At 33.5% G+C, this 27056-nt stretch overlaps 1 protein-coding gene across 8 annotated transcripts in view; it reads left to right on the forward strand.

The window, feature by feature from the left end:
- The window catches only part of TTLL7 (tubulin tyrosine ligase like 7), a 158739-nt gene extending 135839 nt beyond the window's left edge, over positions 1-22900 (forward strand). The window contains exons 19-23 of one of the 8 annotated variants that reach the window (XR_014250160.1): positions 279-439; positions 6794-6967; positions 18191-18295; positions 19681-19784; positions 22022-22900. Coding sequence is in view for 4 of the 8 variants with exons in the window: in XM_082410102.1 (XP_082266228.1) it covers positions 279-439; positions 6794-6967; positions 18191-18311 (456 nt within the window). In the remaining 4 variants the exon portion in view is untranslated. Of the gene's footprint in view, positions 1-278; positions 440-6793; positions 6968-7143; positions 7260-18190 lie in introns of those variants that run through there. The other 7 variants (XR_014250159.1, XR_014250161.1, XM_082410104.1 and 4 more) reach the window with 7 other exon arrangements.
- Positions 22901-27056: the final 4156 nt, after the last annotated feature.

Genomic DNA, 27056 nt, shown 5'->3' on the forward strand with positions numbered 1-27056 from the left:
ATCTCCATTTATTGATTTAATTTAAATTTCACTTAACTTTAATTTTTAAATTTAATCTCTTCTTACTCCAATGAGTCAGGTTTGCCACCTATGTCATATACCAGAGTTTCATAAATACTGGATCTATTTCTGGACTTTTTATTCTGTGCTGTCATTTAGTGAGTGAGTGAGTGAGTATGTGTGTGTGTGTATTCATTTTTGAATTATATATGTTCTCTTTGAATTTTAGACACACACGTATACACCTAGATTTTGAAATATTTTGGTTTTTCCACTAGGTTTTGGACATAGTAAAAACAAGTGTCCGTACAGTTCTTCCACGCATCTGGAAGGTACCTGATGTCGAGGAAGTAAATTTATATCGGATTTTCAACCGAGTTTTTAATCGCTTACTCTGGAGTCATGGCCAAGGACTGTGGAACTGTTTCTGTGATTCAGGGTAAGTTTTAAGTTATCTTTTATTATTGTCATTTTTAATATTTTACTATTTAGTTATAAAGTTAGTTCAATAAAATGGCTGAATTTCTTTAATCTCTTAAAATGTGGATTTGTAACTGCATGTAAGTTTCAGTACTCAACTATAATTTATAGCATTTAGGCTGATGTAGATGAGATGATGGATATGAACACAACACCACCCAACAAATTTGAATTCAGTGGAGAGAAAGTAGTCTTAATTAATGAAAAATCTCAGTTACAAATCTGTATCCTTACAGCTCTTCTGCTGTTGCCTTTATGTAGCAGACTTCCAAAATCATGGCTACACTCCTGCTCCTCTCCAGACTTTCAGTCCTGTCAAAGCTGTTGTGACACACTGTCATTTTGTCTTCAAGATATCTAAAACCAAACGTTCCATACCTCCCTTTTATTCAGAAATGGCTTCCCTTCTGGACTTCCCAAAATCCCATTGTTATTCTCCCAATCACATGGGTTTGATATCTCAGGGGCATCCGCATCCTTGTTCTCCTTCATTGTCTTTATTCAGTCATGTGCTAAATCTTGTTAGTTTTTCTGTCACATCCCCACTGTGGCTACTCTAGATTGTTTTTCATTATTCTTAACAATTATCAATTATTTAATTGTAGATTGTTCTTCACTGTTCTTCACAATTATCGAGTATTTACTTGATAATTTAAATACTTTTGGAGATACAAAGCTGAATCTGACATAGATCCTGCCCTGAAGAAACTTAAAAATGATAATAGGTAACACTATACCACTTATACTATGTGCCAGGCATTGTTCTAAGCACTGTACATGTATTAAGTAATTTAATCCACATAACATCACTTTGAAGCAGGTTTTATGGTAATTTCCATTTTATAGATAAGGAAACCAAGGCACAGATAGGTGCTAAGGACCTAGTGCAACTGGGATTTGAACTTAAGCAGCCTGGCCCCAGACTTCATGCTCTTAACCAATAAAACTCTGCTGTCTCTAATAGACAAAATAAGATACATGCAAAAGCCATGATTATGAAGGAGATGACAGATACGTTATTGTAGGATTTCAGAGAAGAGGAGCCTTTTTGGTAGAAAGGCTAAGTGAAATTAATAGATTCCCAGGCATTTTTGCCTCCAGTTTTTTGTTTCCCTTATCCATCCTACTGTCAGAGTCATTTCCTAAAATCTGTAATGATTTCCCTCATTTATCATTAAAGTCTAGACTTTTTATCTAGAGATATAAGACTCTCTAATATGCTGATCCTTTCTTATTTCTCCAGTCTTCTCTCTCATTACTCTCCTACTTAAACTTTGCTCCCCAAAACCAAATTCATTATTTTTCAAATATCTTAAAAATTTGTCCTTTTCTGCCTCCGAACTGTTAGTGTCAATGAGTAGCTGATTGGGCTGCCTTCTACAACCCCATTTCTCCAATCCCCTCTGCATTATTTAAATCCTATGTAAAGACCCAGACCATGCCCTTTTTTTTGGTAAAACCTTAACAGACTATTCTAGTCTGACATGATCTCTGAATGTCTTCCATTTAAATATTCTAGTCATCTAGTACTGAATCATTTATACCATTTGCAGACTTATTCTCACCACCATAATTTTCCTCAGCTACCATTCACCAACAGGGAGAATTCACGAGGTGCTCTGGGTTGTGATGAAATCTGAGAATAATCTTGGCCATAAATTATTTCTACAGAGACTTAAGTGAAACATTTGAACTGTACTCCATGGCCCTTAGTTGATGGCTGTCTGTAGAAGTTCTCTTAACCTAAAGTCCTTAGAACCTTAGAACTTTTTTCTGTTTGTTGATCCATTGGTTGGAATGTTGAACATGGATTTCAGCTACTCTTCACAAATGGAAGGCAGTGAGATAGTCTGCTACTGAAATTGGTGCTGATGACACTATTTTGGTAATTTACTCTGACTCCATTCAGAATCCTTTTCTCTCGTACCTAGCACACTACTCCCCCCCAGATTTCTCCGGTGGTATCTATTACTACTAGTAATCATAAAGAATGTAACTAACATTTATTGAAAGATTACTAAGTGCCTGATACTGTTTTTCATATTAAACATTTTTATAATTACCACTACAATATTTTGAGTAAACTATTATTATTATTCTCATTGTATAGGTAAGGAAATTGAAGCATAAAGTATATAACTTGCCCAAGTTTTCATAGTGAGCCTGGATTTAAACCCAGGTTGTCTGAGTCAAGAGCCCAAGCTCTTAACTCTATGCTTTATTCAGTCCTCTCAAAGCAGCATTGCCTGTGGTTGCCAAGCTTGCTATACTGCAAGCCCCATAGCATTAGCCCAATTCCCAGCCCATTGCAGGAGTAGCTTTGAGTCCAATTTGACCTCCACTCTCCATCCATTTCTTTAAAAACTTGGAGGCTTGTAGAGATGAGTTTTACATCAGATTTTTTTTTTTTTTGGTACCTCTACAAATGGCATTCCTAGGCTTCTTCAACTTAGTGAAGTCACATAGTGTTGTGTGTGTTTGATTGTCACTTTGGACCCAGAATAGTTCTGCTTATTCTTTGAATCGTATCTAGTCAATGGATACTCCTTTAACCTTTGATCTAACAGCCTAGCGGTCTAGGTAAAAATCTACTCTTAGCTCATTTCTAAAGGAATGATTTTAATAAAAGGTACAGCTGTCTTTCACAGTTAGGTGTAAAACTCTTAGAAAAAATATTCCAAATAACTCTGGGCCACGTTGATTCCTGCCTCTGCCTGTCAACATCTCAATAATAAAAGAAAATGAATAAACCATTCCCTGTCCACGTCCAGAAACTTCAAAGAATATTGTAGATGTTTGTCATAGGTTTTCCTAGAATTGGCCCCGGGGTTTTGCTGATGCATCAGATAGAAAACACCCTCCCCCCGCCTCTTGCTCTTCCAGGCTGCTGAAGCCCATGCTCAGTGACCGTTTTTATCACATGCAGCCTCCTGGGAGTGCTATTCAGAATGATGCTCCACGTTCTGAATGTGTCCTCTCCAGGGGAATAGCTCTTGGAATTTTCAGGCATAAAATTATCCACCATGTTTTACCGAGCTAGGGGAAGCCTAGGTGCTATGGGACTCAAACTCAGGCCACAGAGCTCAGGAAGGGTGGCCAAGGGAAGTAACATTTCAGCTTAGACTTGCAGGATGAGGAAGAAGAGGAATTTGCCGGGTAAAGCAAAGAGGAGGAGGCAGGGGGACTATGGGAGAAGGAATGTATTATTTGGAAAAGCCCACTTTCCACTCAAACTCCTGATATGTAAACCCCAAAGAAAAGAGTCTAGTTTAGACACTTTAGCCAAAGACATTTTCCTATGGAAGTTTGTCATAGAAAAGCTTTTCTTTTAGAATCTCGGGGAAAGAAGAAATTGTAAGGAATATTCTAAGGCAGCAATCTGCTTCTAGGCTGAATTATATGCCTACCTGAAAATGTATGCATATCATATAGACTACTTAAAATGATGTGAATCTTACTGTTCTCATATCACTTTCAACTGGATGTTGTGTTGTTCATACTTTTCAGCTCATTAATCTTTCTGTTGCTGATTGTCAAGTTGGTGTAGTCCAGATTTTTTTTTCTTTTTTTTTTTTACTTTCCTTTCTTCTTTGGGCTACTCAGTCATTCATTAGGGCTTCTACCAGAGGAGAAAGAAATGAATGTTTCACTTTTTAGATAGCTGCTTTATTAAATATTTTGATGAAAAAGCTGGTAAAAATTATTGGATTACAGGATAATATGAGGCTTTTCAAGTCTCTGGATTTCATTAATCATTCCCCTTTGTTACCGGGAGGTTATTCAGTATTCTGTATCTTATTGTTATATTATTAAAAATGTCATTTGAAGTCATTTCTTTTCATATTTCTCTGAGGATTAGGGAGTGCTGGAGAGAACTTTTTAACCATTTAGTTTTTGTTTTTGAATTCATAGATTTTGGCCCTCCCATTTCCTTGGAATTTAGATTTAGAAAGCAGGCAGATAAGACCCTGGGTTCTTTGATAAAGGCACTGGTATTTTAAATTATTTCTCCATCCTTTCAGCTTCTTAAAATTTTTTGTGTTAGTATTGAAAATTGAGATACTGTAGTGTTCTAGAGGCATTTCATATTACTCAGCTGTGCCAGGTAGTGGGTAGGAGGGAGGGGACACGGTTCAAAAACATTCAGGTTGAAGAATAGGTTTCTTTTGTGCAGAGGGGGTTCCATTAGCCTAGTACCAAACAAAGCAAGTCCTGGTCATTTTCTTTTTTCTTTATGAGTGATTCTGGAGTGTTGACACTTAAATAGGGATTAATAGAGTAGAATGTGGTCTTTGGTCAGTGATGGTGAACATACACACCAAAATTAGGTAGAGAACCTTGATTCATATGTTTATTTTAAATATTTAAGGAACAATGAGAGAATGAGAAGCCAAAGCTGCTCATATTATAAGTCACATATTACTCAGAGTGTTACATCAAATTAAGGTGTTATTTGAAGAAGGTCCTTTGCCTTTCCTCCATCTTATGTGTTCTTTTCTTAAGTCTGTACTCCAAGTCAGCAAAAGAAAAATTACTGTGATGTGCGTAACCTGATAGTGAATCTAATCAGATGGCTCCAAAGTATCAAAATATAAATATATTCAAATTCAGGGGGGAGGGTGGTGATGGAGGTAGGCTTTTACAGAAATACCCAGAATCCCAGGGGAGAGAAAGTAAAAGTGCTCAGCTGAGAGTCAGAGAGTCAGACTGTTTTCTTTGTGTATTTACGTTTGTATGAAATTTTGATTTCTCTGGGCCCAGGCATGTAAGCCTTGCTAGATCAAAACTTATTAGTTATAAACATATTCCCTTATTAATTGGTGTTCTCCTGTTTTTCTTGCTTACATCAAGTAAATTGGAGATATATCTATATACACACAAATATAGAGATATAAACACATGCATATCATATCTAGTTTTTCTTATATTTAGTAATAATTTAAATTTTTAGAGTTAATTTAACTAACTATTACTGTTTCTTGAATGAAAGTAACTTTTAATCCTTTTTACATAATAAAAACAGTATTGTATTTAGCCCTGAACATCTTAGAACGTGGAAGAAAATTTATTCCTTTCAATCTACTTATTTGAATCTTATTCCCTTTAAGAAAATCTGTCATTCACTGATGACATGCTGTCTTTTTGGGCCCATGTTTCTCCTGAAAAAATAAACAGTAGCCTTTCTACTAAAAAATACCTTTCTGAGTTTCTAAAGCATTTTTTAAAAATTCCAAAGATATCAAATATCCACAGAAGATTGAAAATGGAATCTTTGAATTTCCCATTGGGAAGTACATTTCTTCAGAAAAATATTTTCCTTAATATTTTTTTCTTTCTGAAAATCTAGTCTTTTCTCTCTCTGTGGGTTAAGCGAATTGGTTTATGTAAAATGAGACTTGAACCATTATCAAGTCTTAAAGCAAACCTTCCCCTTGAGGCTTGAAAGGAGTTTCAGTTACACTAAGGAAATAAGTCAGTCTCTCTCTCTCTCTGTCTCTCTCTCTCTCTTTCTCGATGGTGGTAGGGTGATAAGATATTTCCTGATTTGGGCCATGACAATCAGCTTAGAAACTGTGAATACATATATATGTGTACACACACACACACACGCACGCACGCATGCATGCACGCATTTAAATTTACCAAGACAGTATGTACTACTGCCTGCTGTGCACTAAGCTGAGTGCACTGAAGGAGGGAAGACACTGCCTTTGGAACTGCAGTAGGGCAGGACTTGTGGAGATTACATTACTTCTACAGTATAGAACCTGTGCTCTAGGAATATCATGGACATAATTACATATGAAAGTGTTTTGAAAGGGGTGGTCATAAGCAAAGGATTAACCTCAATTCTCAGAGAGAATCTGAGAGATCACAATTAAGAGATCACAAATTAAGTTGCAGCAACTTTTTAATTTGTTTGTGAGATCATTATTAATATAAAAATAAATGTAGCTTCCTAGAAAACGTAAATTCCTAGAATATCTAACTTGTGAGAAATTAGCTCAGTATTTTACAATTACTTTAATGTAGAGTAACTCAATTTTTAGGAGGTGTTGGGAAGCCATCCTGTTACTTAGAGCTAGCAGCAGTGAAGTCTTTAAAGATATGAATTCTATGTTGTGTTTTTTTTAATGTAGAGATTGATTTCCAAATTTGTATATTTACTTTATACCTCTCAACCATCTGTAGTCACTTCAAATGTGTGAGGCCATTTCTACATTTTTTTAATGGGCTTGTTGCTAGGTAAGTGATATAGTTGGTTGCCATTTTTAACAGCCACATGGGGTCATGTCTGTTTCCATGCCAACAGATCCTCTTGGGAGAGTATTTTCAGTAAAAGCCCGGAGGTGGTGACTCCTTTGCAGCTGCAATGTTGCCAGCGCCTGGTCGAGCTTTGTAAACAGTGCCTGCTAGTGGTTTACAAATATGCAACTGACTCAAGAGGATCACTCTCAGGCATTGGTACCAATTGGGGTAATTCCAGGTACTTGCTTACATTTCCTAGACCCTATGAGTTTTATATAAAGTAATGCCACAATGCAGTTTGAAATTGAAAGTCTCTTTTTGTCTCTATGGCTAGAGAAAAAGCTAAAGACTAAAAATTCATACATGCTATTATCTATAAGATTCTTTTAATTTGAACAATCTTTACCTTTAAAGGACTGAACAAGGACAGCAATCACAAACCCGGAGGTGACAGAAATAACCTACATGGAGATGATATTATTTAACTTATATACTTTTGCTTTCAAAGCCAAGAAAGAGCATACAGAAGGGTAATAAATTTAATTTTTCCCCAATAGGGATATTTCAACATTTGTCTTTTATCCTAATATAGTTGAGAAGATGCCTTTAGTTTAATTTTTATTGTTCAGTATGCCTCTACTATTCCCTTCATCACCAAACAGATCTGTGGGAGGTGGATTTTAAATTCCATTTAAAAACTGGATTTTTATAAATATTGTCCAGTTAAAATAGGTAGCTTTCCAAAAGTATGAAAATATTGTTTTTAAGCTGCAAAGATACACGAATAAACAGGAAGTACATTTTAGCACTTCTCAAGACAGTCGTAGTTCCATTTAGAATTAAAGACGAATATGTGACTTTTAGTATGTGTAAGTTGTAGTACTCTCAGGATAGAAGAGAATAAACCATGACTTTGAAAAACTAAGTGATTGATAGTCAAAAGATAATAGGATCTGCTAACAGTCGAATAGACGGTTAGGAAAATGAAACTACCATAACTTGGATTTTCTTTTTGAAACGTCTAGAAATTGATCTGTTTATTAAAACGATCACAGGGATTATAATATAGCTAACTTTCCACAAAATTGACCTGCAACAGCAGAATGGTTTGGAACACTTTTCACAAAAAGTATTGAGAAATATATTTTTAATGTTTGTTTGTCTTGTATTCTGTCATTATACTATTGTAGTATAATGCAGTACCTTTAACCTATTTCAACTCTCCCCCTGCCAACGGAAGCTGATTGATCACAAAAATGGTAGAGATAAAGTTAGACATTAATATTTAAAATATGTAAATACCAAAGCTGTATTCTACAGTTTTAATGGTTTGACTGAAGCAAATTATTGAATAAAGCTTACATTACTTTCATTAATATTCTCATATGATTTAAAAGAATGATGGCCATCTTTAAGACATTACAACATATAAATGAAGAGCCTTCTCTTCAAGGAATGAAACTCTGGGAGCATGATCAGGAAAATCTTAAATTCCAGTCTAGGAAGGATGGTTTCAAACTCTTTAATATCCTCTTGCAATTCCAGATTTCATAACCCATTTTCTGTTGAGGGATCTTGTAACTTTTGTGGGTGAGCAAAATAGGATGAGTCTTCCTGGCTATTCTTTAGGGAGAAATTATACTTTACAGTTGCTTCAGTCCTTTTTATTTTCTTCCCGTTCTAGTGGTCGGAAGAAATATTCCTCAGCTTGGAATTTTGAGTTCCGGACTCTGGTAAACACTCACTATGACCCCAGTGTAGTGATTATAAGCATTTTAGGGGAGGGGTGGGCCAGTCTTTCATTCCTTCCCAAGTTCAGAACCAGTTGAGAGAGAAATGTAGGAGTCAGACAGGTGATCATCAAAATGTACCTTCATTACTGAGGAAAGCTATTGAGGGACATGGAGTAGATGTGAGCCAAGTGAGTTTTCTAATATTGAATTCCAGAATTAAATGTACCTGTCCAGTCAAAGACAGAGCTGGATCAACCCAAACCTTCCACTAGCACTATCCCATTAAGTCTAATTCTATTAATGTTGGCAGGAGAGCAAGTAAAAATGCATTCTTTCTGCAGATAGGCTGAAAGGGGCTGAGCCAAGCCTGCCTGGTTCCTTCTTTTAAACCTGCAAATTAGATAACTCACTTCTGGTAAGAGGCCAGAAAGTTTATATTGGTGAAAGTTTTACTTGGAAACAAAGAAGAGAGAGAAACATGTCCTCCTAATATCTAGCTATTAAAGTCCAAGTCAATGTCACATTAATTTACAAACAAACATGGAAAAAGTGGCCATATATTCTTTCCCTTGTAGATTAGGAACTATAGCATTTTACTTTATATGTAGGAGTCAGTTAATTTCATATTTATTAATAGATTGATAAAGTTCATTTTTGAAGTATGCCTAGTAACATATAAATTTATATTTATAAGTAAATATAAATATGCCTAATATAAATAATGTGTAAGGTATATGTAAATATTTTATGAGGAGATATATATTTGGCTAATTTATCTGTAAAATTAAAAGAGAAGAAAATAGAGCTAACATCAGTCAGGTTCATGTACCATCTTTATTTTGACCACATATCTGCAGGATATTTCTTAAAAGGCTTAAAAGTGTATGTGTCACCTATTACATGGAAGAGAGTGGCCTTCAAACTTGCAGTCTCACAGAAATAACAATTTAATAGGCATACCAACTGAGAAGCCATTTCTCAGAGGTAGACTCATAACTAAGCAAATATAATTGATATTTACACCCAGATGGTCATCTCTATCTCTATCTGTATCTCTAGCTCTACCTCTATCATCTCTATCTCTCTCTAGCTCTATCTCTATCTATCTCTGTCTCTATATACATATCTATATCTATATCTATACCCATATCTCCAAGATACTAGAGTCTTTGGGACCAGCTCAATATTTCACTGTAACTAGACTTATATGGAAAGCTTTGGGATCACCAATTTTCAGTCTCAGCATCTCTGTATTTCTATCTTTCATGTACTGAGCTTCCATATAAGCTCATTTCCGTGGCTAAAAACATTTTTTAAAAACCACTGAGTTAGGGCTTCTACCTTTGGTAATAGAGCAAGCACTAGGTATTTGGACAAATCCTCCCTCTGATGACAACAAGAAAAGCTGGACAAAATACCAAAACATTTGCTTGAAGACATCAGAGAGTTAAAACCAGGTACTTGTTAGTGAGTACTTGTTAATACTGAATAATGCTTTTGACAGACTCATGGGCCTAAGGGAAAAACGTAGGAGTTCAGGGCCTGTCAAAGACTGGGGCCTTGATAAACACCATAGATTCCTTCAAGTGACAATGTCCCAGATGTTTTGCAAAGCAAAAGTTGACAGAATTACAGGGAAAAATAGACAAATCTACAACCATTGAGGGAGATTTTAATATATACTTCTCAAAATATTAGAGACAAAGAATATTTTAACAATATGATTAACAGATTTAACTGTCACATAATAGTGAATTCAGTGACCTCAGAATACAATACATGAACCATATCTGAATCTTTTATAAAAATCAACTATATAGTGGAATAATAAAACATAGTTCGAAAAATTGAAATCACACAGAGTATTGTTTCTCATCACATGCTATTAAAAATAACAAAATATCCAGAAAATCCATACTTTGGAAAGATAAAAAATACACTTTAAATAACCCATGAATCAAAGAAGAAATCATAATGAATGTAAGAAAATATTTTTAACTGAATGATAAAAAAATATTACAAATAAAAACACAGTATGTACATAAATCATTATTATAGGGATACTTATAGACTTAAATGAACATATTAGGGAGGGGTAAGGCAAAAATTAAATGATCTAAGCAACCATCCTGAATGGTGACAGAATGATATTAAAGTAAACCCAAAGAATACAGAAAAAGGAAATAATAAAAATGAGAGCAGAAATTAATATAATGACGCAAACGGAATAAAGAAGATCAAAATGGCAAAAGTGGGTTTTTTAAAAGGCTAATAAAATTGATAAACAACTGGTGAGACTGATCAAAATATAAAAGACAAAAATAGTTAATGTCAAGAATAGAAATAGAGATGTTACTGCAGATATTACAAATATTGAAAATTTTATAAGAAATATGAATAATTTCATGCTGATAAATATGGTAATTTAGATAGTTAACAAATTCCTTGAAAAACACATATTACCAAAAGTGAGAAGAAGATATACTCTTACTTATTGAAAAAATTGAATCAATAAATAAAAGCCCTCCCACAAAGACAAGTCCAGATTCATAGGTCTTTACTATCTAATTCTACCCACCCAGAGAAGAGAGAATTGCTATCTAATTCTACCCACCCAGAGAAGAGAGAATTACTATCTAATTCTATCTAATTAAACCCACCCAGAGAAGAGAGAAAAGGAAGGAATGTTCTCTAACTTGTTTTATGAGGCTACCATACCTTTGATACCTGACCAGGACATTATGGCAAAGGACAATGACAGTTTAGTCTCACTCCTGTACATAGATGGAAAAATCTTACATAAAATATTAGCAAAACAAACCCAGAAACCTTAAATAGGATAATGTATCATGACTAACTTTTGTTTATTGCATCAACTTAATGGTACAATAACATTAAAAAGTGACCAATGTAATTTTAGTAGAATAAAAAATCATTTAAAAATATATGGATAAGTCACTTGTTAGAATTCAGTATATTACATTCATGCTTAAAAAATGCTTATTAGCAAGTTAGAAACAAAAGGGAAATTCCTTAATCTAATAAAGGATAACTACAAAAACGCTACAATCATATACTTAATGGTGAAATGTTGAAGGCTTTCCTTCTGAGATGAGAAACAAGACAAGATTGCCTGTTATTACCACTTCTATTTACCATTGTATTGGACCTAGCTCATTCAAGGAAGCATGCCAAAGAAGTAAAAGGCACTGGATTTGAGAGAAAGAACTAAAACTCATTACTAATGGATATGATTGTGTTCACAGAATATGATTGTGTTCACAGAATCTAAGTAAATCTACAGATAAATTATTAAGTAAATTTAACAATTTTGATGAAATCAAAGTTGGGGTAAAATCAATTGCATTTTTTCTATATTAATAACAAACAGCTAGAATATGACATTTTAGATACAATATCGTTTTTCAATAACATCAAAGAATAACTAATTCTTAGGAATAAATGTAACAAAAATGTGTAAGTCTTTTAAGTAGGAAAATGTAAAAGATGGAAAGTTATACCTTATTCATCATTGAAATCGATATGAATATGTCAGTTCTTCCCAAATTGTTCTTCACATCTATAAATTCAATGTAATCCTCATATAAATTCCAACAATTTTTTTTGGAGGGTGCAGAATTTGACCAAAGCGTGTTCTAACATTTATACAGAAAAGCAAAGGGTCAACAATAGATAAGACATTCTTGAACTAGAACAATAAAATAGTAGAATTTATTAACTCCAGTGTACTAAGAATTATAATAAAGCTATCGTAATTTAAGACAGTGTAATAGTGCCAAAAGGATAGACAAATAGACCAATGGAACCATTCAGAAAGGCCATAAATAGATACAGGCATATGTAGGGACTTGATTTATGACAAAAGGACACTTAACTTATAACAAATGGGAAAAAAGTTTGTTTAAGCAAATGGTTCTGGGGCAATTGGGTTTCCAAATAATAATAAAAAAAGAAACTTGCCTTTACCTACGCCATATACAAAATCATTTCCAAAGAATTGAGTACACAGATGTGAAAGGCAAAACTAAAGATTTGAGAAGATAATATAGGAGAATATTTTCATGACTTGAGGTATGCAAAGATTATAAAACATCAGGCTGAAAAGTACAGATCATCAATGAAAAGATAAATTTTACTATATTAAAATTAGGAGCATATGTTCATCAGAAGACCCCATTAAGAAGGTGAAAAAGCAAGCCTCAAGATGGAAGATGGTTTTGCAACCCATATAACCTACCAAAGATTGTTATACAGACTGTATAAGAACTCCTACAGATTTCTAAGAAGAAAATAGAACACTATGGAAAAATGGGGAAGATACTTGAAGAGCCTCTTCACAAAAGAGTTTTTTTTAAAGACAGTAAATATTTGAAAAACTGTTTAAGCTCATATTCAGGGAAATGCGAAACCCGTCTTTCAGACCAAGAGTTGATCAGGATGTAGGGAAATGGGAACTCTCTTACACTGCTGATATTGTTACCTTTTAAAAAAAGTTTGGCATCACCTACTAAGGTTTACCATTTTCTCAGCTCTTCTATTCCCAGTAACTCTAAGCAGAAATGTATGCCCATGTGCATCAAGAGCATAATTAGAATTATTCATAGCAGCATTTACTTATAATAGCTAAAAATGGGAAATAACCCAAATGTCTATTCTGGAAGAGTGGACACATTTTTTGTAATATCCTCTCAATGAAATGTTATACAGCATCAAAAATGAACAAACTGCATGTAAACATAGCAATATGGATGAGGAGTCTCAAACAGAAAGTTGAGCAAAAGATGCCAGATCCAAAGGAATACATACTTCATTCTATTTATTTTTAAATAAAAAAACAGGGAAAACGGAATTATAGTGTTTACAGAATGTGTACTTAGGTGGTAAACAGGAAGTAATTACCAGTGAAGTCTGGATAGTGGGTAACTTTATGGGGAGGGAGGGTGCTGTAATACAGGGCTCCGGGGTGCTAACAATATTCAGTCATTCAACCTGGGTAGCGGTTACATAAGTAATCACTTTATACTATTCATTTACTGGACATTTATGTTTTATGCACTTTTTGAATGTGTGCTATATTTTAAGATTAAAAAGTTTTAAAAATCAAGTTAAACACATGGTACCATTTTGATCTTAGGCTAAGATAGCTCGATACATCTAAAAACAGGCATGGCGTGGCTAATAAGGCTGATGTTAATAACACATAAATAATAATATTCCACCTATGTGCACTGTTTAATTGGTTCCATACTCTGTGAGACAGGCATGGCAGAAACTATTGGGCTCTTTTCACCAGTGAGAAAACTGAGGCCCAAAGAGGTTAAATGGCTCATCGAAATCCACGTTGCTAGCATATGACAAGAGGTGGGACTTGAAACTAGGGCTTCCCCCCAAATCAAAGTTAAAACCACAATACAATGTGCTGGCTATTATATTTAAAATGCAAAACAATAAGTGTTGGTAAGGACATTGAGAAGCTGGCACTGGTTCAGAATATAAAATGGTGTGACTGTGGTAGAAAACAGTGGCAGTTCCTCAAAAAGTTAAATATAGAATTACCATATGACCCAGCAATTCCACTCCTATGTACATGCCCCAAAGAATTGAAAACAAGGACTCAAACCAATACTTGTACACCAATGTTCATAGCAACATTATTCACAGAGGTCAAAAGGTGGCAACCACCCAAATGTCCATCAACAGATGAATGGATAAATAAAATGTGGTATATACATATATTATTAAGCCTATGTAAAATTATAAATATAAATATAATACTGTTACATAATATTATATAAAATTTATAAATATAAAATATTATTCAGCCTATATAAAAAGGAATGAAATTCTGATACATGCTACAACATGGGTGAACCTTGAAAACATGCTAAGTTAAATAAGCCAAACACAAAAGGACAAATACAGTATGATTCTACTTATATGAGGTACCTAGAACAGACAAATTCATAGAGATAGAAAGCAGAATAGAGACTACCAGGGACTGGAGGAGGAGGAAATGGGGATGTAGTGTTTAATGATACAGAGTTTCTGTTTGAGATGATGAAAAAGATCTGGAACCAGATCATAGTTACGGTTACACAACCATTGCGAATGTATTTAATGCACTGAACTTGCATACCTAAAAATGGTAAGGAGCTTCATGTTATATATATTCTACCACAATTTAAAAAAATTAAAAAGAACACAGCCCAGATATGGCAATGAACTTTATTTACCTTGTGTTCCCCAAACGAGGAAGCTGAGTTTATTCTAGGAGGATTGGGGGTCCTGGTCTTCCTCCAGGAAGATCTCAGAGGTGGGTGTAGCTTCTTTCAAGCCTAATTAACTTACCACTCTCAAAATACTTCACGTTCTAGAGATTCTCCATGGGCAGCAGTAAGTTGGTACATGACAAACCAAACAATTCTATCTCAAGGAGGAATTAGACAAATGCATGTTTTACATTTATATGATAGATATGTGAAGATGTGCCTAGCTAGTCTCAGAGATGAGGAGTAAGGGTATGTGTGTGAAGCCAATAGGGTAGTCTGAGGTGTTTCTCCTTGGGATGAGTTAGCAACGAGTTAGCTATTTTTGTACTTTGAGGGTAAGCTACAATAAAAATAAAGCTGGAAACTTCACATATTTTGGTGCTTTAGCACAAACTCTTTAGATACAGTCTATAGATCCACTTTCTAGAGATTCTTCCTGCTAAAAAAATCAAATTGTATTATTTAACTTCATTGCAAAGAACATTTCAAAAATAATCTTTGATGTTCAGCTAGTGTGGGATCTCCCAAGAGATACTAATGGAGATATTAAGGCAAATAATCCATTGTGTTTCCCTGTAATGCTTTAAAATATCCCACAGCACTTGCTTTAGGGAAGCAAAGTGTTTCTTCCCATGTGATTTTATATGCTTTTTCTAGTTCACACTGAATTTCTTTTCCTTTCTAAGTCTTTAAAAAAGTTTTATTTTAGCCTTTTCTGCTTCTATTAAAAAGTTTACGTTTGCGGATATATAATATTTTTCTACTTTCTAGGTTTTTTATACTTTATATTTCTGAAAAAAATTAGTATAATCATTATATCCTTTAGTTTTAAAATTGGGATGCACACAGAAATGACAGTATAGTATAGTTGCTGGGAGCACTGGTTCTTTTTTTTTTTTTTTTAGATATTTCTTTTTTTTTTTTTTTTTTAAATTTTATTTATTTATTTATTTTTATTTATGGCTGTGTTGGGTCTTCGTTTCTGTGCGAGGGCTTTCTCTAGTTGTGGCAAGCGGGGGCCACTCTTCATCGCGGTGCGCGGGCCTCTCACTATCGCGGCCTCTCTTGTTGCGGAGCACAGGCTCCAGACGCGCAGGCTCAGTAATTGTGGCTCACGGGGTCAGTTGCTCCGTGGCATGTGGGATCTTCCCAGACCAGGGCTCGAACCCGTGTCCCATGCATTGGCAGGCAGATTCTCAACCACTGCGCCACCAGGGAAGCCCCGGAGCACTGGTTCTTGAGTGAGACCAAATGGATTTGAATCCTGGCTCTGCCACTTACTAGCTACGTGCCTGTGGGCAAGGCATTTAACTCCTGTGCACTCTGGTGTTTTCATCTTTAAAATGGAGCTGATAATAATACATATCATAGAGAATCATTAGAAATAACTAATATTTTTAAATCAATTATAATGGTCCTGGCACACAAAAACACTTTTAAAATACAAAATAGTGTTAAAGAAAATAGTATAAGTTAGCTGTAACCCTGGACTTTGTACTTTTATTTTTTCATCTGTGAAAATGGAGATCTTTAGCTCAGAAGGCTATGTGAATGTTATCGTAATGTCAGTAGTAACTACTGCTTGGAAATTCTTCAAAAGAAAGTCGGCAAAAGTTACTGTTTACTATAATAATTATCAATGAAATCAGAATGTATTTTCAGTATAAGATAGAATAACTCTCAACTAATATGGAATAGTGGTTTTTGACCAAACACTTTAGTTTCTTTTGCCCCTTTGCCCTAGATAGGAAGGGTAGCCTTTTCCTGGCAGAAGATATCAGATCAATCATCATGACTCCACTAGCTCTTGACATAATAATTAATCCATATAAATTACCTAAGTGATATCAAGAAAATAATTTATATAATCTGTGATGTGAGAAATCAATTGTTTCATTATTCATCACCCATTGGGCAATTTTGATTTAATTTAGCTTGTTGTATATTATTTAACTGCTCTATTAACTTAATGATTTGAGCAATTATTTATAGTTCGTGATATTAAGTAATAGATTTAGGGGATATTATCAGATAATTCATGATGAAATGATGTTTATGAATATTATGGAGAATTCTGCCATTTTAATCTGAATGTTGTATGCAGTTTGATCATAATGAATTCATATTCTTCTACAAAATTCATATAACACAACTATAAATGTAATTTCCCATTGACACAGAGGTTAGTAGTTACCAACATTATTTCATATAGAATAGGTAGCTAATCCTTGGCCTTCAATTTCTTCATGTGTCTTTGGAAGTATGATACTGTGGCCGGAAGATGCTAAAGTCAAGTGAAGAAAATAAGTGATTTGATGCTGTACCTTTGTTTCTTTTTTCAAGACTAATTGTAAATCTCCTTCTGTTGCTACTTCTGCTCTTGGAATTTTTTATAGATAGCTTTGTCCTGACTTTCTAGCATGTCCTTCTCATCATTACCAGGACTTAACGCTTTTAATAGTGATGCTTATTTGCATTTGCTCATGTGGATTTCCTTGATCATTTCTCTCTCTACATATAGATTGGACTGGCCTAATGCTAATCAGAGGTTTTCCAGAGAATATAGATTATACAGGCACACACTCCTACTTGCAATTACTGAATCCCAAAGCTCTGAAAACTCAAACGAATAAAAATAAAATAAAAGTAACCCATTTATTGGCACATCTGAATTGACACGAAGTTGTTTATCTAATTTATTGTGAATATTTCTCTATTTCACTACAGAAATATTAATGATTTGTTTACAGGATGCTGCCCCAAGACCCTGATGATGTTACATTATATATAATATATATACTATAGTGTCCTAAAATCTGGAAAATTTATGTATTCTGAAATATATTTGGCTGCAAAGGTTGCATGCAACCTGTAATTATGATTGTTTTTGGTTTTCTGTAATCAGAAGCACCCAGTAGTCCAAGAATATAAAATTTACAATCTAGTTATGAATGTTAATCTTTAACTTTTTCTTTTAGATTACCTATAGTCATAACACATCAATGATATATTTATTAAATTATAATCAATGGTTTCAACATCCTTGAAACAATTATTTTAATTGGTTAGCCAAATTCTCATGTCACATGTTTTTAAGAATTATTTGGTTACACACATTATTTACAGAGGTGAATGATGAATTCCAAATTAACATGAGTCATATAAACAGTCTCCTAGCATGTGAGTTTATGGCTCTTTATGGGATGTCTTGGGACACTAAGATCACATGTTACATCTATATTCAACTCTTTGGGTGAGGCTTTATGACCCTCTCCCTGCCTCCCCTCCTCAGCTCAGGAGAGGAAGTCTTTTTATGTGGGTTGCATTGTTATAGTATCATTTCTCATGTAAGATGTACAAATTATTAACCACATAATATGTTAGTGAGAGATGTTAATATTAGTTTGTAAAGTCTAATTTTTTAACTATCATTTTTAGGTATTTACTACCAGGAAGTACACAATTCTTCATGAGAACACCAACCTACAACTTGAAATACAGTTCACCTGGAATGGCTCGCTCCAATGTTTTGTTTACATCCCGGTATGGCCATTTGTGAAACAGAGGGAAGATCGCCATGGGTTATGCATAATAGCAATTCATATTTTTCCCAACTTAACATTGCAAAGACGGTGACCATTAAGTGCTGTTTTATGTATATATGACACATATGTGTGTGAAACTATATTCACACATGCACTCAAATAACATATATATTTATTATAATATGTGAAGGAAGAATTAGCAGGAAACTGGATATAAGATTTAACCTTTCTGGAAATGTAATAAACCATGTTAAAATTGTTTACACAAATATGTGAATGTCTAGAATTTGCTAGGTTTATAATTAATACCTTCCTACTAGAAATGTTATTTTTGCTGCAGAGTATATAAAACAGAATTGATCTTGAAGATCCCATTACAGTCTTAAATTATTTTCTAGGTAATATGTCTTTTGACTTGAAAAAGCATTAATAGTAAATTACCTTATTAATTCTCGTATATAGTAGCTATTTAAAATGAAAACAAAAATTAGAAGCCTGGTGTTGCTTGATGATAGGATTAAGTATGAAACAGGTTTGTCATTACTATAGCACACTGTAAAGTACTATAAAGATCCCAACCAGATTCTCCAAGATTTTTATCCCTCAATGTGGAAATTTAGCTACTTGTGAAAGTGATAATGTAAATTTTCAGTAAGGATCTAGTAAGGTCATATTATGATCTAAAATGGAAGACAATCCAGTGGGTTAAAAATAAACAGAACTTACTAGCTTGTATTTTTACTTTTTATTGGGAGTCACATAAAGGGAACAGAAAATGGTGGTAATGACAAAATCGTTCCATATGATTTTTGTATCTCTTACCACTGTTACCACTCACTTTTTTTTGGAAAGTATATCTCTGATGAGTACATATGGTCAAAAACAATTTCTTCTGTTCAAAGAGCTGATATTTAAACTTATTTCAGTGTTACAGAATGATGTGTCACACTTATTTTATAAGTCTCTCAATGCTGAGACCAACTTACATTGCAAAGACTAATACAGAGTTTCATATTGCACCATAGAAAATAATCTAAATTATTGCAAATAGAAGATTCTGATTACTAAATATTATTAGTCATCGATGTGCCCTTGAGAATTTTAAAAAAATCAAAATAGAGTTTGAAGTTTTCTTCTTGTCCAAAGTTATTATGTGTAAGTTTCATAGCAGTTTACTTCCTTTTTTTGCTTACAGTTTCAAAAACAATGAGTGAGCTTTCAGTTTTCTATAAAAATATAAATAGTACCATGGATATCCGTGGAGACTGCAATATTCACCTTTTAGAATTTTATTTAAACTTCTCCCAGTAGTTTTATTTTCTCACAGATGGTAATTATTTGCAACATTCATGAGTGTTTTACCTCCTTTTACTATCCTGAAAGCTATTTCCAGTAAATCGAGAAATGGTCCCAAAGCAGAAGGAGAACTGAGAGGGGCAAACTGGCCTGCTTTAATTCACAAGCTGGATAACTGGCAACCCAAAGCTGTACGTTGATATATTGTGCTTTTAAAGCCATGTCCTGAGGCTGTATTAGGATAAAATAGGTTCTTCCCTAAATTATTGATGGCTACTTGATTCTTTATGACTACCTACCATCCGTATTCCAGTGGATACTTTTCCTTGCTAATTGCATCCCAAAGAAGAGTTTGTTATTGTCTTAGTGGGAAAAGATGATAAGGATGGCAGGATGAAGGAAATTACATTGTAGCTCTGAGTGTTTATGACGCCATTTTGTGAATTCTTAAATATGTTTAGAATTTTTTGGAATAAATAATGCAAAAATTGGGATATTAACAAAATTATTATAAGAATGATCATCAAGTAGGCCTTTTCATGGAGCAGTTTTAGTCATTTTTCATTGAAATTCATGATTTGTTCATGAATGAGACACAATTTCAAGTGTCTGATATATGATATCAACCCAGTTTGTTGGCCACTCACTTGCATTAGCTTAAATCACAATGGTGACTTAATTTGCTAGAGTGGGTACTTTGGAAGTTCTTTTCTTAGTTGTATAAAAGTGAAAATTTTATTTAAAACAAAAAAAGAATGTCCAACATGTCTCCCCCTGGGGAAAAATAAATACAAAAAAAGTAAATTTAAATGGATGAAACTACCCAGTTAGTTACTGATGAGCAAATTTCATTTTCATTCCTCTAGCTACCTAAGTCTGCCTTTGTTTGAGTGCTAGAATTTTATTGCCCCCATTTGCCTCTTTATCCTGATCTAGTCTGATATGATGAAGTTGTGAATAAAAGCCATGTGCTCATTATTTATGTATACTACCTGGTATGCTGTGGACTACGGTTGTGTTAATGCTTATTCCCTAATGAGAAACTAAGAAAAGAAGATACAGTAATAAACCCTGGAAGTCTTTAGAGGCCATAGAAATATTTTAGTGATATAAAATATTCCTTAGTTTTTATTATAAATTTTTTTTTCATAGAGTTAAAATGTAACAGTATAAGTGATAGTATGGGTCTGACTCTCTCTCTTCTAGGAGAGAAAATAACTTTATCTGAAAAACTCAGAAGCTATTCAATCTTACCAAGAGATTTTGATAGGGAATTTGGTTTACTTATGATGAAAGCATATTTTCATTCTGTTATTAAAAAATATATCCCTGCTCATTCTGTCACTGATGCTTTCCAGAACTGTATATGTTTGGAATGATTCCAGAATTGTACAAGAAGTAACCTTTTAATGTTAAATTATCATCTATGAACATTGTATGAGACTGCAGATTAGTTTTCACTGTAATAATCCAGCATTGTAATAATTACCATTTGCTTTATGTATTCTGTTGAAGGAACTATTTGTGATTCATATTATGATTATTAGCAACAAATTTTATTTCATGTTGCATGTGTAAAAATGAAATTATAACAGGATCAAATATGGAAATGCCAATGGTAACCTCTATCAGATGCAAAGATCTATACAGATTTTTTCATATATCTGAATTAGGTCTAAATACACAAAATTTTTCTACTAATTCCCCCACCCCAGAACTAAAATGAACCAAACTCAAGCAAAAAACCCCAATCTTTTCCTCATCTAACATTTACACACAGCTAGATGATAGTGGCTTCTAGACATCAAGAAAAAGGTTTCATTCTAATTCTTTTTTTAATTTGGAAAGTATATGATTATAGAATTTTGTTATCTAACTAACTCTAAATTTCACGTTTTAATATAAATTAATCCAAATGCTTTCTTCTTTAGCATGACAAAGTCATTCCATTTAAAACTTCTCTTTAAATCTAAACTTCCACATTACTTATTTTCAAAAGTACCAAAAAATTGATAGTTGCATAAACTCTATTATTTCTAGTTTTCTATAAAGCATTGATTCATTCTTAAACGTATATTCTTTAGAATATAATAGCAAATACCTTGAGAAGAGTGACAATAAATACTTTCCTTTTCTGTTCTGTAATGCTGTTTTACATTTTGAGTCTCAGTTTACTTGGTTCTAAGGGTTAAATAATAAGTGTAAGTACAATTAGTTGTGTTCCTGTGACCTGATGATTTTTGAAAATTTCTTTTCTCTTTAAATTGAGAAATTTAATAAAGCTTTCAAGAACTGAATTAGTTATCTAAATATTTTGCACTAATGCTACTTACCAATAAATTAAAATTTTGAAAGTATTTTGATGATGAAAATTTTACTCCTTACAACTGTTTTTTCTTTCTTTTCTTCTTCTTTTTTAAACTTTAAGTTCCATTTGAAGTTTTGACCTTTGCATGGACAAATTCAAGAAAAGAGAAATCCTGCCTTTTAAACATTGGTTTATGGTGGTGTATTTTTGCTTCAGCAACAATAAAACTTATAAGATGTGTTATTGGATCAAGTTCAGTTTTTCTGCTGAGATTTTTAAGAACAAGGTTGAAGTTTCAATGTCTGAAAAGCATTAATTGTCTGGATCCATATGAACCAAGATAATGGCCACAAATAACAGTCTTGCGACCAAAAATTGTTAAATTAAAACTAATTGCACACTTTGCGATTCTTGCCCTTTTTTGGTGCTTTTTTGCCTTGTTATGGGTATTGAAGGAAAACTATTCAGGCGAAACATTCTGCATTAACTGGGCTGTATTACCTAAAAAGAGCTACATAAAGTTTTTATTTTATCCCCACCTGCTAATTTGAAAACTATTGGTAAAATCATCATTCAGTGCACTAATATTTTCTAAATTAGTAAGAAGACTTACCTTACAAAAGTAATCAGATAATGCTGATATTTCGCTTTCAAAGGCTAACAATGACAGTTCTTGGTCCTGAGCTGGTTGGTTCATACAATAACTAATGTATGTGCTACTACATTGAGTATTAATAGATTTGCTGAAGATTCTGGGTTTGAGGATTAGCTTGAAAGCAATACATTTGCTACCATGAATCATGACTCAAATTATCCCCATGTGTTTTACTACCTGTATATGAATGCCAATGTTGTTACAGAAAATATGCTTGAAATGTCAACACAATGTGCAATTAGTATTGCATTGTCATGCTTCAGCATGTGATATCTGTATGGTGAAGTTATTTCAATTACTCAGATATGTTACTATAATAAAAAATGTTTAATATAAGAAAGCTACATATGTCATCAAATGGTTATTTCTGTTCCCCCCCTCCCCCCGCCCACACACACACACACACACACACACACACACACACACACACTGTTTTTAGTAGTAGAAGAAAGAGACTGGCTCTCAATTAAGCTTTCAGGGTGATGAAATATATTTTCACAGTAATTTTCTTCTGCTGTAGAGTCAGCAGTAGAACTGTGGGGATAACTTTACCTGCTATTAAAGTCAGGTTGAGTAAACAGAATTGGTGTCAATTCCTCTCTTAGTTAGCTGGAAGGTAGACTGGTCTAAAATTTAGAAATGACATTTTTATATCTTTCTAGCATCATTATAACAGTAGTATTACTAATCTGAATAGAAATATGTCAGCATCTCAGCTATGACATTTTTTTCAGGAATTTATAATTTTATCACTATTAAAATATACTAAACCTCAATAAGAAGCATATCCTAGTCTTATTGCCACTATTACCATTGTCTATAAGATGATTGTATATAAAGAAATTGAATATTTTTCCGTTAAAGAAAGGAAGCTCTTTGGATAAAAATCTATCATGATAGGAACTTTAATGCATGTATACCTCAGCAACAAGTGATACAGATATTGACTTTTTAAATGTATTTTTAAAGATTTGTTATTTTATAAAGTAAAAATATTCTATAAAAGCTTTAAAATTTGAATTTTTGAATATTTTCAGTGACAGATAAAGACGAGACCAATGTGGGTAGTTTAGTATCTCCCTATTTTATCAAATAATTTGTAAGATAAATATACATATAGTAAATGATTGAAAATCTTTTAAAACTATAAATAAATCATCCTGAAATAATCTCAAGAGTTAGAAAACTTCTTGTAGTGCCTTAAAACAAGATTAACATTTAGCTCTTTTGTAGAAAGTAAGATAATAGATCTTTAATTTGCAGAGAGTAATCTCTTAGTGATTATTCATGTACATATAGAATATAGTGACGAAAATGTCCATCACCACGGTCAAGTAAATGTGGAAAACATTGGATGTATAAATTGGAATGTGTTTCCTTCAACTTTCAGGACCTATCAAGAGTCTTTAGTATTCTAAGATGCTTTGAGAGTCCCCAGCGAGGGACTGGGACATAACACTAGTTCCTAAACTAATTTCACTATGGTATCTTATTGAAATGCATCTCCCAGGACTAGTCTTCTATTGACTAAGGTTTGGAAAACACCTAACTACACCAAGTCATTCACTAATAAAGGAATCAAGGTATTTATAAATTTAATATAAACTGGTATAATTATGAACACTGACAAATCTATTGCAAGAATTTACTTGCACTTGTTGCTTGAGAATTTGGTCATTTCCAGAGGAATATTTGAACAACTGTTTCAGCAGGAATGTCTTGACCCAAGAAGGATGACCGCAGATAAATAGTCTTAATGGTAAACATGAGTTATATTAGATATTTGAAACATAATCATGATATGCAAAGTAATATAAAATGCTTAAGATGTGGACAGAATGTGGTTCAAGCCCTTATGAAAAACTATTAATGATGTATTGGGTCTAACATGATAAAAGTTTGTCTTTAATGAGAGTCTAATGTCACCCATCAGCAGATGATAAGAGCTTTGTATAACAGACAATATATCTAGATGCCCTTGCTGGCCATCTGAAAGACTTTTCTTATATAAACAAAAAGGCCTGTTTGTGGCTGATAAATTTCCTTCAAAGCTGGAATTTATTAAAAGTTTGTTGTATTTGTGAGAGACAAAATCTACTGAGCCAATTTTTTTTCTGTGGTTAAGTTTTCCTTAAGCAGTATGTTAGACACTTTGGGAGCCTTCAGAAGTTTCGTCTTTCATTTCTATTTGTCCTTATGAAATATTGCCAAATTAGTCTCCCTTTTTAAAAATATAGGAAAAATACTGCTATTCAGTATATTTAGGGAGTTATACACTGAATGGTACTATAATGACCTAAACTGAACTATTTTATATAGTTATCAAAAATACTAAAATTTTGGCTTGGAAAGTAGTGTCTAGACTTTTGTGCAGAAATGACACCATTTTTATAACTATAGCAAGGCAGCCTTCAATATTTTATATAGAAGTAGAAATATACAGTGAAAGTAAGCAAATTCCAAATTTTGTCCTAAGAACAGGTACAAGCGGACATAAACCACATAAATTGGCACCGTTGTAACAAAAACCTTCAAGGATAATAACAAAACTATGTAAATTTAGCCAAGCTCTGTTCTATTACAGATGCTGCTGTTGCTAGTGATAGAATAAGATAACTTTTAAAAGGTCAAGAAACATAATAAAATTTATTTTTTAAAACGGCAATACAGTATGCTGTTAGCAGTAAAAACGTTAATATATTGCCATGTTTATAATATATCTGATTTTGTGGAAAATATATGACAGTGTGTGTGAAAAATACAGAGTATATAAACCTTAATGCAATCTAAGAAAATACAATTTCAACATATTACCTCATTTTCATTAAAATGATGAAAATGTGAATTCAGAAAATCTCATAGTCCTTAGTCTAAAAATAGGTAGATCATGAAAACCTAATATCATTTAAACTCAAACTGGTATTTGTTCAGTAAATGTTCTACATCATAATGTGATGTACAAAGGAAAACTCAAATTTGTGGAAGAAAATGAAGGGATTATTTTTAAAACAAATTTAGCTAATCCCATTATGTTTTTGACTCTTCCAAAATGAAGCAATAGTCTTGTTGTCATGAAACATTTACTGCAAATAAAGAATAAGTAGATTCCTCAGAAGTTAGCTAGATTTTGTATTTTAGCCTCAAGTTTCTCAGCCAAAGATTACTTATATTTGTGTTTTTGAATTTTTTTCCTGACCATTTCTAATTTTCTGCATTTCATCTCCTCTGGTTCCACTTATTACCATGTGAAGCATTACCACATTATTCTCACTCTAAAAATACTAAATAATCATTGCCTATTTTGGTTGTTTTAACTAAAACATTGAGTTCTTATAAATGTATACAAAGTGCAAAGGCAGATTCCACTTCTGCATTATTGTCTACACTTTTGCATTAATACTTTTTCCAGCATTTTGGTCCACATAGTATCCATTTTTTCTGAGCAACAGGTAAATGGTTTCACTTCTCTTAAGTTGTGTGGCTTAGAATCTCCTGAGAATGTACATCCTGATAAACCAGGAGAAGCTCACTTCTAGAGCTGAAATGTTCTAATATCGATCTTGCTTCTTATACATGCTAGAAATTTCCACACCAGTTTGCACATCTGACCTAGGTACTTAAATAGGGGATTACAGATTTCTAGAGAACTCCATGGCACCGTAACACCTTGCTAAGTAATCCCAAGGCTTTGGGAAAATAAAAGGAAGCTCTTTATAAAGTTTGGAGTCTGCTTTATTACCTTCCTTAGCTTATCTCTCATCTACTGTCTTTTTTACTTTTCTTATGTAATAGAACATCCAATGGAATAGGAAGCAGATGATGTGTGTTCCAATCCTGGTTCTGCTGTGAACTACCTGGGTGGGACAGGGTCTTCGTTTCTTAAAAATAAATACCAACTTTGTCTAGATGAGAATTGTGTTGTGAGGAAAATAGGAAGCACTAGTCTCTGTAGTAAAGTAGTGTCATTTCCCCATTGTATATAAAAAAAATCTCACCGATGATCAGAAGACTCTTCTTTGTGATTCTGAGTCTGTCGGGGTATCATCAGGATGTCAGGATCTGTAAGAATGAGACGAAGGAAACTTGTTACCAGGTGGTGATCATCTTCACCCATTCTCTAAAAACACCTTACATATACCCACTAAATTCAGTCTCAAGATCACAAGTAAAAGTTATTTACACAGCCAGGGATTTTAGCCAAAACAAAACCAAAATCCGTAGATTTTGTTATTCTTAGTAAAGTAAGATGCTGGTTGAAAGAGTGGCCTCAGATGCCAGATGACCTGGGTTTCAATGACTCTGAGCCTCAGTTTCTTCATGGTAGAATAGGGCATTCCCTATAGTGTTGGAACTAATTGGACTATTCTATGCAAGCTTCTGAGCCTGGTGTGTACCTCCCAATAAATGTTTGTTGCTGTTATTTTATTTCCACGTGATGCCTTTCTCCACCATCCCAGAGAAGCACAATTCTGTGGTGATATTTTAGGATTGAGAGCTCCC

The sequence above is a fragment of the Balaenoptera physalus genome, assembly GCF_965194825.1.
Source record: "Balaenoptera physalus genome assembly, chromosome: 1".
NCBI lineage: Eukaryota > Metazoa > Chordata > Mammalia > Artiodactyla > Balaenopteridae > Balaenoptera > Balaenoptera physalus.